The sequence below is a fragment of the Pseudophryne corroboree genome, chromosome 5 (genome assembly GCF_028390025.1).
Source record: "Pseudophryne corroboree isolate aPseCor3 chromosome 5, aPseCor3.hap2, whole genome shotgun sequence".
In the NCBI taxonomy this organism is placed as follows: Eukaryota; Metazoa; Chordata; class Amphibia; order Anura; family Myobatrachidae; genus Pseudophryne; species Pseudophryne corroboree.
In genome coordinates this window covers 125612818-125625138 of record NC_086448.1, presented here as the reverse complement: position 1 = coordinate 125625138, position 12321 = coordinate 125612818, and the positions used below count along the sequence as shown (strand labels likewise).

The 12321-nt window shown below is 48.9% G+C and overlaps 1 protein-coding gene across 7 annotated transcripts in view; it reads right to left on the bottom strand.

Annotated features, from left to right (window-relative positions):
• The window catches only part of STK31 (serine/threonine kinase 31), a 783847-nt gene that overhangs the window by 68625 nt on the left and 702901 nt on the right, over positions 1–12321 (bottom strand). For all 7 annotated transcript variants that reach the window (XM_063921681.1, XM_063921683.1, XM_063921684.1 and 4 more), the window contains one exon: positions 10457–10588. In XM_063921681.1, the coding sequence (XP_063777751.1) occupies positions 10457–10588 (132 nt within the window). The remainder of the gene's footprint in view (positions 1–10456; positions 10589–12321) is intronic.

Genomic DNA, 12321 nt, shown 5'->3' with positions numbered 1-12321 from the left:
AGCCTCCCTGCCTGAGGGAGTTGTCGGCAAGGCAGATTTGAGGAAAAGGCGGGGGGGAGACGCTTCGAATTCCAGCCTGTACCCCTGAGATACTACTTGAAGGATCCAGGGATCCACCTGTGAGCGAGCCCACTGATCGCTGAAATTTTTGCGGCGGCCCCCCACCGTACCTGGCTACGCCTGTGGAGCCCCAGCGTCATGCGGTGGACTCAGAGGAAGCGGGGGAAGAATTTTGACTCTGGGAACTGGCTGACTGGTGCAGCTTTTTCCCTCTTCCCTCGTCTCTGTGCAGAAAGGAAGCGCCTTTGACCCGCTTGCTTTTCTGAAGCCGAAAGGACTGTACCTGATAATACAGTGCTTTCTTAGGCTGTGAGGAAACCTGAGGTAAAAATGTTTCTTCCCAGCTGTTGCTGTGGATACGAGGTCCCAGAGACCATCCCCAAACAATTCCTCACCCTTATAAGGCTCTATGTGCCTTTTAAAGTCAGCATCACCTGTCCAGTGTCGGGTCTCTAATACCCTCCAGACAGAATGGACATTGCATTAATTCTGGATGCCAGCCGGCAAAATATCCCTCTGTGCATCCCTCATATATAAGACGACGACTTATGTTCGCAAAATAGTATCCCTGTTTGACAGGGTTACAGACCACGCTGCAGCAGCACTATCTGCAGGTCTCAGTCTAGTACCTGAGTGTGTAAATACAGACTTCAGGATAGCCTCCTGCTTTTTATCAGCAGGTACCTTCAAAGTGGCCGTATCCTAAGACGGCAGTGCCACCTTTTTTGACAAACGTGTGAGCGCCTTATCCACCCTAGGGGATATCTCCCAGCGTAACTTATCCTCTGGCAGGAAAAAGTACGCCATCAGTAACTTTTTAGAAATTACCAGTTTCTTATCGGGGGAACCCACGCTTTTTCACACTTCATTCACTCATTTGATGGGGGAACAAAACACTGCCTGCTTTTTCTCCCCAAACATAAAACCCTTTTTTTTAGTGTACTTGGGTTAATGTCAGAAATGTGTAACACATTTTTTATTGCCGGGATCATGTAACGGATGTTCCTAGTGGATTGTGTATATGTCTCAACCTCATCGACACTGGAGTCAGACTCCGTGTCGACATCTGTGTCTGCCATCTGAGGGAGCGGGCGTTTTTGAGCCCCTGATGGCCTTTGAGACGCCTGGGCAGGCGCGGCCTGAGAAGCCGGCTGTCCCATAGCTGTTACGTCATCCAGCCTTTTATGTAAGGAGTTGACACTGTCGGTTAATACCTTCCACCTATCCATCCACTCTGGTGTCGGCCCCCAGGGGGCGACATCCCATTTATCGGCATCTGCTCCGCCTCCACATAAGCCTCCTCATCAAACATGTCGACACAGCCGTACCGACACACCGCACACACACAGGGAATGCTCTGACTGAGGACAGGACCCCACACAGCCCTTTGGGGAGACAGAGAGAGAGTATGCCAGCACACACTAGAGCGCTATATAATGTAGGGATAAACACTATCACTGAGTGAATTTTCCCCAATAGCTGCTTGTATAAACAATATTGCGCCTAAATTTAGTGCCCCCCCTCTCTTTTTAACCCTTTGAGCCTGAAAACTACAGGGGAGAGCCTGGGGAGCTGTCTTCCAGCTACACTGTGAAGAGAAAATGGCGCCAGTGTGCCGAGGGAGATAGCTCCGCCCCTTTTTAGCTGACTTTTCTCCCGCTTTTTTATGGATTCTGGCAGGGGTAATTATCACATATATAGCCTCTGGGGCTATATATTGTGATTATTTTGCCAGCCAAGGTGTTTTTATTGCTGCTCAGGGCGCCCCCCCCCCAGCGCCCTGCACCCTCAGTGACCGGAGTGTGAAGTGTGTATGAGGAGCAATGGCGCACAGCTGCAGTGCTGTGCGCTACCTTGGTGAAGACTGAAGTCTTCTGCCGCCGATTTTCCGGACCATCTTCATGCTTCTGGCTCTGTAAGGGGGACGGCGGCGCGGCTCCGGGAACGAACACCAAGGACGGGTCCTGCGGTCGATCCCTCTGGAGCTAATGGTGTCCAGTAGCCTAAGAAGCCCAAGCTAGCTGCAAGCAGGTAGGTTCGCGTCTTCTCCCCTAAGTCCCTCGTTGCAGTGAGCCTGTTGCCAGCAGGTCTCACTGTAAAATAAAAAAACTAACATTTACTTTCTTTCTAGGAGCTCAGGAGAGCCCCTAGTGTGCATCCAGCTCGGTCGGGCACAGAAATCTAACTGAGGTCTGGAGGAGGGGCATAGAGGGAGGAGCCAGTGCACACCAGATAGTACCTAATCTTTCTTTTAGAGTGCCCAGTCTCCTGCGGAGCCCGTCTATTCCCCATGGTCCTTACGGAGTTCCCAGCATCCACTAGGACGTCAGAGAAATAGATTTACCGGTGAGTAAAATCTTATTTTCTCTAACGTCCTAGTGGATGCTAGGAACTCTGAAAGGACCATGGGGATTATACCAAAGCTCCCAAACGGGCGGGAGAGTGCGGATGACTCTGCAGCACCGAATGAGAGAACTCAAGGTCCTCCTCAGCCAGGGTATCAAATTTGTAGAATTTAGCAAACGTGTTTGCCCCTGACCAAGTTGCAGCTCGGCAAAGTTGTAAAGCCGAGACCCCTCGGGCAGCCGCCCAAGATGAGCCCACTTTCCTCGTGGAATGGGCTTTTACTGATTTAGGATGCGGCAATCCAGCCGCAGAATGCTCCAGCTGAATTGTGCTACAAATTCAGCGAGCAATAGTCTGCTTAGAAGCAGGAGCACCTATTTTGTTGGGTGCCTACAGGATAAAAAGCGAGTCAGTTTTCCTGACTCCAGCCGTCCTGGAAATATAATTTTTTAAGGCCCTGACTACGTCCAGTAACTTGGAATCTTCCAAGTCCCTAGTAGCCGCAGGCACTACAATAGGTTGGTTCAAGTGAAAAGCTGATACCACCTTAGGGAGAAACTGGGGACCAGTCCTCAATTCTGCCCTATCCATATGGAAAATCAGATAAGGGCTTTTACATGACAAAGCCGCCCATTCTGACACACGGCTGGCCGAAGCCAAGGCCAATAACATGACCACTTTCCACGTGAGATATTTCAAATCCACAGTTTTAAGTGGCTCAAACCAATGTGATTTTAGGAAACTCAACACCACGTTGAGATCCCAAGGTGCCACAGGAGGCACAAAAGGGGGCTGAATATGCAGCACTCCCTTCACAAATGTCTGAACTCCAGGCAGTGAAGCCAGTTCTTTCTGGAAGAAAATCGACAGAGCCGAAATCTGGACCTTAATGGAACCCAAGTTTAGGCCCATAGTCACTCCTGACTGTAGGAAGTGCAGAAAACGACCCAGCTGAAATTCCTCTGTTGGGGCCTTCCTGGCCTCACCCCACGCAACATATTTTCGCCAAATACGGTGATAATGGTTTGCGGTTACTTCTTTCCTGGCTTTTATCAGCGTAGGAATGACTTCCTCCGGAATGCCCTTTTCCTTTAGGATCCGGAATTCAACCGCCATGCCGTCAAACGCAGCCGCGGTAAGTCTTGGAACAGACAGGGCCCCTGCTGTAGCAGATCCTGTCTGAGCGGTAGAGGCCATGGGTCCTCTGATATCATTTCTTGAAGTTCTGGGTACCAAGCTCTTCTTGGCCCATCCGGAACCACGAGTATCGTTCTTACTCCTCGTTTTCTTATTATTCTCAGTACCTTTGGTATGAGAGGCAGAGGAGGGAATACATAAACCAACTGGTACACCCACGATGTCACTAGAGCGTCCACAGCTATTGCCTGAGGGTCCCTTGACCTGGCGCAATATCTAGTTTTTTGTTTAGGCGGGACGCCATCATGTCCACCTGTGGCCTTTCCCAACGGTTTACCAACGGTTTACCAACAGTTGGCAGACTTCTGGATGAAGTCCCCACTCTCCCGGGTGTAGGTCGTGTCTGCTGAGGAAGTCTGCTTCCCAGTTGTCCACTCCCGGAATGAACACTGCTGACAGTGCTAAGACGTGATTTTCCGCCCATCGGAGAATCCTTGTGGCTTCTGCCATCGCCATCCTGCTTCTTGTGCCGCCCTGTCAGTTTACATGGGCGACTGCCGTGATGTTGTCTGATTGGATCAGTACCGGCTGGTTTTGAAGCAGAGGCCTTGCCAGACTTAGGGCATTGTAAATGACCCTCAGTTCCAGAATATTTATGTGTAGGGACGACTCCTGACTTGACCAAAGTCCTTGGAAATTTCTTCCCTGTGTGACTGCCCCCCAGCCTCGAAGGCTGGCATCCGTGGTTACCAGGACCCAGTCCTGTATGCCGAATCTGCGGCCCTCTTGAAGATGAGCACTCTGCAGCCACCACAGTAGAGATACCCTGGTCCTTGGAGACAGGATTATCAGCCGATGCATCTGAAGATGCGATCCCGACCACTTGTCCAAGAGGTCCCACTGAAAGGTTCTTGCATGGAACCTGCCGAATGGAATTTTGCTTCGTAAGAAGCTACCATTTTTCCCAGGACTCGTGTGCAGTGATGCACCGATACCTGTTTTGGTTTCAGGAGGTCTCTGACTAGAGATGACAGCTCCTTGGCTTTCTCCTGCGGGAGAAACACTTTTTTCTGTTCTGTGTCCAGAACCATCCCCAGGAACAGTAGGCGTGTGGTAGGAACCAGCTGTGACTTTGGAATGTATAGAATCCATCCGTGCTGTTGTAGCACTTCCCGAGATAGTGCTACTCCGACCAACAACTGCTCCTTGGACCTCGCCTTTATAAGGAGATCGTCCAAGTACGGGATAATTAAAACTCCCTTTTTCGAAGGAGTATCATCATTTCTGCCATTACCTTGGTAAAGACCCTCGGTGCCGTGGACAGTCCAAACGGCAGTGTTTGGAATTGGTAATGGCAATCCTGTACCACAAATCTGAGGTACTCCTGGTGAGGATGGTAAATGGGGACATGTAGGTAAGCCTCCTTGATGTCCAGGGATACCATGTAATCCCCCTCCTCCAGGCTTGCAATAACCGCCCTGAGCGATTCCATCTTGAACTTGAATTTTTTTATGTATGTGTTCAAGGATTTCAAATTTAAAATGGGTCTCACCGAACCGTCCGGTTTCGGTACCACAAACAGTGTGGAATAGTAACCCCGTCCTTGTTGAAGTAGGGGCACCTTGACTATCACCTGCTGGGAATACAGCTTGTGAATTGCCTCTAGCACAGCCTCCCTGCCTGAGGGAGTTGTCGGCAAGGCAGATTTGAGGAAACGGCGGGGGGGGGGAGACGCCTCGAATTCCAGCTTGTACTCCTGAGATACTACTTGAAGGATCCAGGGATCCACCTGTGAGCGAGCCCACTGATCGCTGACATTTTTGAGGCGGCCCCCCACCGTACCTGGCTACGCCTGTGGAGCCCCCGCGTCATGCGGTGGACTCAGAGGAAGCGGGGGAAGAATTTTGATTCTGGGAACTGGCTGACTGGTGCAGCTTTTTCCCTCTTCCCTCATCTCTGTGCAGAAAGGAAGCGCCTTTTACCCGCTTGCTTTTCTGAAGCCGAAAGGACTGTACCTGATAATACAGTGCTTTCTTAGGCTGTGAGGAAACCTGAGGTAAAAAAAATTTCTTCCCAGCTGTTGCTGTGGATACGAGGTCCCAGAGACCATCCCCAAACAATTCCTCACCCTTATAAGGTTCTATGTGCCTTTTAAAGTCAGCATCACCTGTCCAGTGTCGGGTCTCTAATACCCTCCTGACAGAATGGACATTGCATTAATTCTGGATGCCAGCCGGCAAAATATCCCTCTGTGCATCCCTCATATATAAGACGACGTCTTATGTTCGCAAAATAGTATCCCTGTTTGACAGGGTTACAGACCACGCTGCAGCAGCACTATCTGCAGGTCTCAGTCTAGTACCTGAGTGTGTAAATACAGACTTCAGTATAGCCTCCTGCTTTTTATCAGCAGGTACCTTCAAAGTGGCCGTATCCTAAGACGGCAGTGCCACCTTTTTTGACAAACGTGTGAGCGCCTTATCCACCCTAGGGGATATCTCCCAGCGTAACTTATCCTCTGGCGGGAAAAGGTACGCCATCAGTAACTTTTTAGAAATTACCAGTTTCTTATCGGGGGAACCCACGCTTTTTCACACTTCATTCACTCATTTGATGGGGGAACAAAACACTGCCTGCTTTTTCTCCCCAAACATAAAACCCTTTTTTAGTGGTACTTGGGTTAATGTCAGAAATGTGTAACACATTTTTTATTGCCGGGATCATGTAACGGATGTTCCTAGTGGATTGTGTATATGTCTCAACCTCGTCGACACTGGAGTCAGACTCCGTGTCGACATCTGTGTCTACCATCTGAGGGAGCGGGCGTTTTTGAGCCCCTGATGGCCTTTGAGACGCCTGGGCAGGCGCGGGCTGAGAAGCCGGCTGTCCCACAGCTGTTACGTCATCCAGCCTTTTATGTAAGGAGTTGACACTGTCGGTTTATACCTTCCACCTATCCATCCACTCTGGTGTCGGCCCCACAGGGGGCGACATCCCATTTATCGGCATCTGCTCTGCCACCACATAAGCCTCCTCATCAACGTGTCGACACAGCCGTACCGACACACCGCACACACACAGGGAATGCTCTGACTGAGGACAGGACCCCACACAGCCCTTTGGCGAGACAGACAGAGAGAGAGTATGCCAGCACACACCAGAGCGCTATATAATTTAGGGATTAACACTATATTGAGTGAATTTTTCCCAATAGCTGCTTGTATATACAATATTGCGCCTAAATTTAGTGCCCCCCTCTCTTTTTAACCCTTTGAGCCTGCAAACTACAGGGGAGAGCATGGGGAGCTGTCTTCCAGCTGCACTGTGAAGAGAAAATGGCGCCAGTGTGCTGAGGGAGATAGCTCCGCCCCTTTTTCGCAGACTTTTCTCCCGCTTTTTTATGGATTCTGGCAGGGGTATTTATCACATATATAGCCTCTGGGGCTATATATTGTGATATATTTGCCAGCCAAGGTGTTTTTATTGCTGCTCAGGGCGCCCCCCCCCAGCGCCCTGCACCCTCAGTGACCGGAGTGTGAAGTGTGCATGAGGAGCAATGGCGCACAGCTGCAGTGCTGTGCGCTACCTTGGTGAAGACTGATGTCTTCTGCCGCCGATTTTCCGGAACTCTTCTTGCTTCTGGCTCTGTAAGGGGGACGGCGGCGCGGCGACGGGAACGAACACCAAGGCCAGTTCCATGCGGTCGATCCCTCTGGAGCTAATGGTGTCCAGTAGCCTAAGAAGCCCAAGCTAGCTGCAAGCAGGTAGGTTCGCTTCGTCTCCCCTTAGTCCCTCGATGCAGTGAGCCTGTTGCCAGCAGGTCTCACTGTAAAATAAAAAAACCTAAAATAAACTTTCTTTCTAGGAGCTCAGGAGAGCCCCTAGTGTGCATCCAGCTCGGCCGGGCACAGAAATCTAACTGAGGCTTGGAGGAGGGTCATAGTGGGAGGAGCCAGTGCACACCAGGTAGTCTAAAAGCTTTCTTTTAGTTGTGCCCAGTCTCCTGCGGAGCCGCTATTCCCCATGGTCCTTTCGGAGTTCCCAGCATCCACTAGGACGTTAGAGAAATGGACATTGCATTTATTCTAGATGCCAGCCAGCAAATATCCCTCTGTGCATCTCTCATGTATAAGACTACGTCTTTAATATGCTCTATGGTTAGCAATATAGTGTCACTGTCAAGGGAATCAATATTATCAGACAGGGAATCAGACCACGCTGCTGCAGCACTGCACATCCATGCTGAAGCAATAGCAGGTCTCAGTATAGTACCTGAGTGTGTATATACAGACTTCAGGATAGCCTCCTGCTTTCTATCCGCAGGCTCCTTTAAGGCGGCCGTATCCTAAGACGGTAGTGCCACCTTTTTTGACAAGCGTGTGAGCGCTTTATCTACCCTCGGGGATGTCTCCCAACGTACCCTGTCCTCTGGCGGGAAAAGGTACGCCATTAGTAACTTTTTAGAAATCACTAATTTTTTTATCTGGGGAACACCACGCTTCTTCACACACTTCATTTAACTCATCTGAAGGGGGAAAAACCACTGGTTGCTTTTTCTCCCCAAACATAATACCCTTTTTAGTGGTAACCGGGTTAATGTCAGAAATGTGCAACACATTTTTCATTGCCGTAATCATGCAACGGATAGCCTTAGTGGAATGTACATTTGTCTCGTCGTCGACACTGGAGTCAGACTCCGTGTCGACATCTGTGTCTGCCATCTGAGGTAGCGGGCGTTTTTGAGCCCCTGATGGCCTTTGAGACGCCTGGGCAGGCACAGGCTGAGAAGCCGGCTGTCCCACAGCTGTTATGTCATCAAACCTTTTATGTAAGGAGTTGACACTGGGGGTCATTCCGAGTTGTTCGCTCGTTATTTTTTTCTCGCAACGGAGCGATTAGTCGCTAATGCGCATGCGCAATGTCCGCAGTGCGACTGCGCCAAGTAAATTTGCTATGCAGTTAGGTATTTTACTCACGGCATTACGAGGTTTTTTATTCGTTCTGGTGATCGTAATGTGATTGACAGGAAGTGGGTGTTTCTGGGCGGAAACTGGCCGTTTTATGGGTGTGTGTGAAAAAACGCTACCGTTTCTGGGAAAAACGCGGGAGTGGCTGGAGAAACGGAGGAGTGTCTGGGCGAACGCTGGGTGTGTTTGTGACGTCAAACCAGGAACGACACTGACTGAACTGATCGCAGATGCAGAGTAAGTCTGGAGCTACTCAGAAACTGCTAAGAAGTGTCTATTCGCAATTCTGCTAATCTTTCGTTCGCAATTTTACTATGCTAAGATTCACTCCCAGTAGGCGGCGGCTTAGCGTGTGCAAAGCTGCTAAAAGCAGCTTGCGAGCGAACTCGGAATGACCCCCACTGTCGGTTAATACCTTCCACATATCCATCCACACTGGTGTCGACCCCGCAGGGGGTGACATCACATTTATCGGCACCTGCTCCGCCTCCACATAAGCTTCCTCATCAAACATGTCGACACAGCCGTACCGACACACCGCACACACACAGGGAATGCTCTGACTGAGGACAGGACCCCACGAAGTCCTTTGGGGAGACAGAGAGAGAGTATGCCAGCACACACCACAGCGCTATATAATTAGGGATTTACACTATTACAGAAAGTGATTTTTCCCTATAGCTGCTTAACATGTATAGTTTGCGCCTAAATTTAGTGCCCCCCCTCTCTTTTTAACCCTTTGAGCCTGGAAACTGCAGGGGAGAGCCTGGGGAGCTGTCTTCCAGCGGAACTGTGAAGAGAAAATGGCGCCAGTGTGCTGAGGGAGATAGCTCCGCCCCCTTCTCGGCGGGCTTATCCCGCTCTTTTATTAATATTATGGCAGGGGATTTTTACACATATATAGTTTATTAGACTATATTATGTGTTTTTTTGCCATGTTAAGGTACTCTAATTGCAGCCCAGGGCGCCCCCCCCCCCCCAGCGCCCTGCACCCATCAGTGACCGGAGTATGTGGTGTGCATGGGGAGCAATGGCGCACAGCTGCAGTGCTGTGCGCTACCTTAATGAAGACCGGAGTCTTCAGCCGCCGATTTTCTCCTGAGAATCTTCCGTCTTCTGGCTCTGCAAGGGGGACGGCGGCGCGGCTCCGGGACCGGACGACCGAGGCTGGGCCTGTGTTCGATCCCTCTGGAGCTAATGGTGTCCAGTAGCCTAGAAGCCCAAGCTAGCTGCAAGCAGGTAGGTTCGCTTCTCTCCCCTAAGTCCCTCGTAGCAGTGAGTCTGTTGCCAGCAGATCTCACTGAAAATAAAAAACCTAATAAATACTTTCTTTACTAGGAGCTCAGGAGAGCCCCTAGTGTGCAACCAGCTCGAGCCGGGCACAGATTCTGAGGTCTGGAGGAGGGGCATAGAGGGAGGAGCCAGTGCACACCAGATAGTACCTAATCTTTCTTTTAGAGTGCCCAGTCTCCTGCGGAGCCCGTCTATTCCCCATGGTCCTTACGGAGTTCCCAGCATCCACTAGGACGTCAGAGAAAGAGGATTTACAGATTCACAGGAAACACTTCCAAGTCTATTTGATTTCTTAAGCTACAGTACTTAAGAGTATGTATATATTTATCTCTTTGGTATTACACCAACTCTATGGTTGTTAGGTGAAAAATGTAACACAAACGTCACAAAAACACACTCTTGCTCAATTCACTCAATCAGTGCAACCCCAAAATACTGCCCCCAAATGTACACTAAAGTTAGATCTCCCAAACACAGTGACACCAAATGTATGATATGTGCAATACGAGGCAATTATATTTCAGAAAAGAGAGATTATATAGCAAGTCATGAACGGATTAATATGCCAAAATAAATGACAGTTTAGCCAACAACATTAAACCAGGCAAGTACACAAAGTGTAGTTTCAGAAGCCTGCAATGAAATAAGCATACCTCTTCCATAGTGCTACTCTCAAGAAGTTTCCATCGCAGCTGAGCTTTCAATCCCTTAATGGTCTTTTTGATCTCCATTAAATCATCCACATTCGGGTTTGTATTGATCCATTGAACAATGTTCTTTTTGAACTGCAAATACGGAGAAAATAATAGTGCAGTAAAGCAAGAACCCCCCCCCCAAAAAACAAAAAACAAAAAAAACCCTGGACACTGAACAGAAAAATCTATTCTATTATTATTTACATTATTTTTTGGGGGGAATTTTACAATTTCAGATAGCAACCACTTCAAATAACCAGTTCAAGGACTAAACAGCTTTTGCTACCTCAGTAGGAACACACTACGATTATTTCATATGCATAGCACAAGAAGGGACCCTCCTGCTTCCACGTATTCAGAAACAAACACTTCACTGACTGCAGGAACAACAGACAAATGCATGTAAGGTGTTTGTCTTTAGTAAAATGAAACCACAATCCCCACAGAAGCAACCCTGAACATTACTGTAAAACAGTTAATTTTACAATAATTCAAGTGGTATTGTATGTTGTGGTATTTAAGGGGTTATTCAGCTCGCATTGTTGTTCGCAGAAAATCACAAACGATAGATTTTCTGCAAACTGCACTGCAGCCATGCATGCATTTGCATCCATAGTGTGATCACATCCCTGAAGGATGCAATCATACTATGAGTGACAGCGGGGGCTGCCGGGGGTGTGGTGGTGTGTGTATGTGTGTGGGGGAAGCGAGTCTGAAGGCGGCGTTACACCGTTGCGGGGGAGTAGTTCGGCCAGCACAGGCATGGCTGGACCGTTTTCAGGGCGGCAGCAGCGCTTTTAAAGTAAATAACGGTGGACCGCCTGCATATGCAGCTTAGTATGCCAGGGGTTGTCATTAATTCTGGACTCAGCGATGCGATCGCATCGCTGACCGCCAATTAGCATGCTGGGTGGTCCCCAGCATGCTACAGAAGCAGTTGAGTTGCAGAGTCTGCTTTTTAGCAGAATCTACAACTGAACCTGAATAGGGTCCTTATTTGGGATTAATACTAAGGGCTAAACCAAGGGGCTGTGGAAGTAAGCTACTTTGAGAGCTACATTTAGAATGTACTTTTTGTGTGCTCTCACCAATTCAGTTCACTGAGCTATAAAAGTGAAAACCAGTATCCAAGGGAGTAGCTACCATAGGTGCAGGCAGTGCAGCTGCTATGGGGCCCAGAGCTGAGAGGGCCCAGCTTGCAGCTTCCCTGTCAAAGTTACATGTGTTATATACATATTTCACCAATGGGTAGTTCTTAGGCATTCTTTCAAACTTTTTCCTTGGGGCCTGAAATATATCTAGGTATGCCCCTGGACTTGCTCATTGTAGTGTGGTATAAAATAAACTGGAGGGCATTTTAATATTATATAATATGAACTGGGGCACTATATATCATAATGTTAATTGGGGGTACTGTGCGGCATCATGTGTACTGGCAGCTATATGTGACACAGGATGAACTTAAGCACTACTACGATTCATAAAAGCAACTAGTGCACTACTATGGGGCAAAACATTAAATAAGGCTTTACTATGGTTCAGAAAATGAACTAGAGAAGTGTCTCTAGAAACATTGGGATGGGGGCCCCTTCAAAATGTTTCTATGGGCCCCACAAAGTTCTGGCTACGCCCCTGCCAGTATCCACATGATGGTGGCTCAATTTGTTTCTCCCATATAAACTGGGTATCCGGACTCTGGGTCGACACAAATTAGGTCGATACCCATTGTTCGACAGTGGCTAGGTAGGCACGTCCACTAGGTGGACATGAACAAGGTCGACATGAGTTTTTCACATTTCTTTTTTCCCATACTTTACAATCCA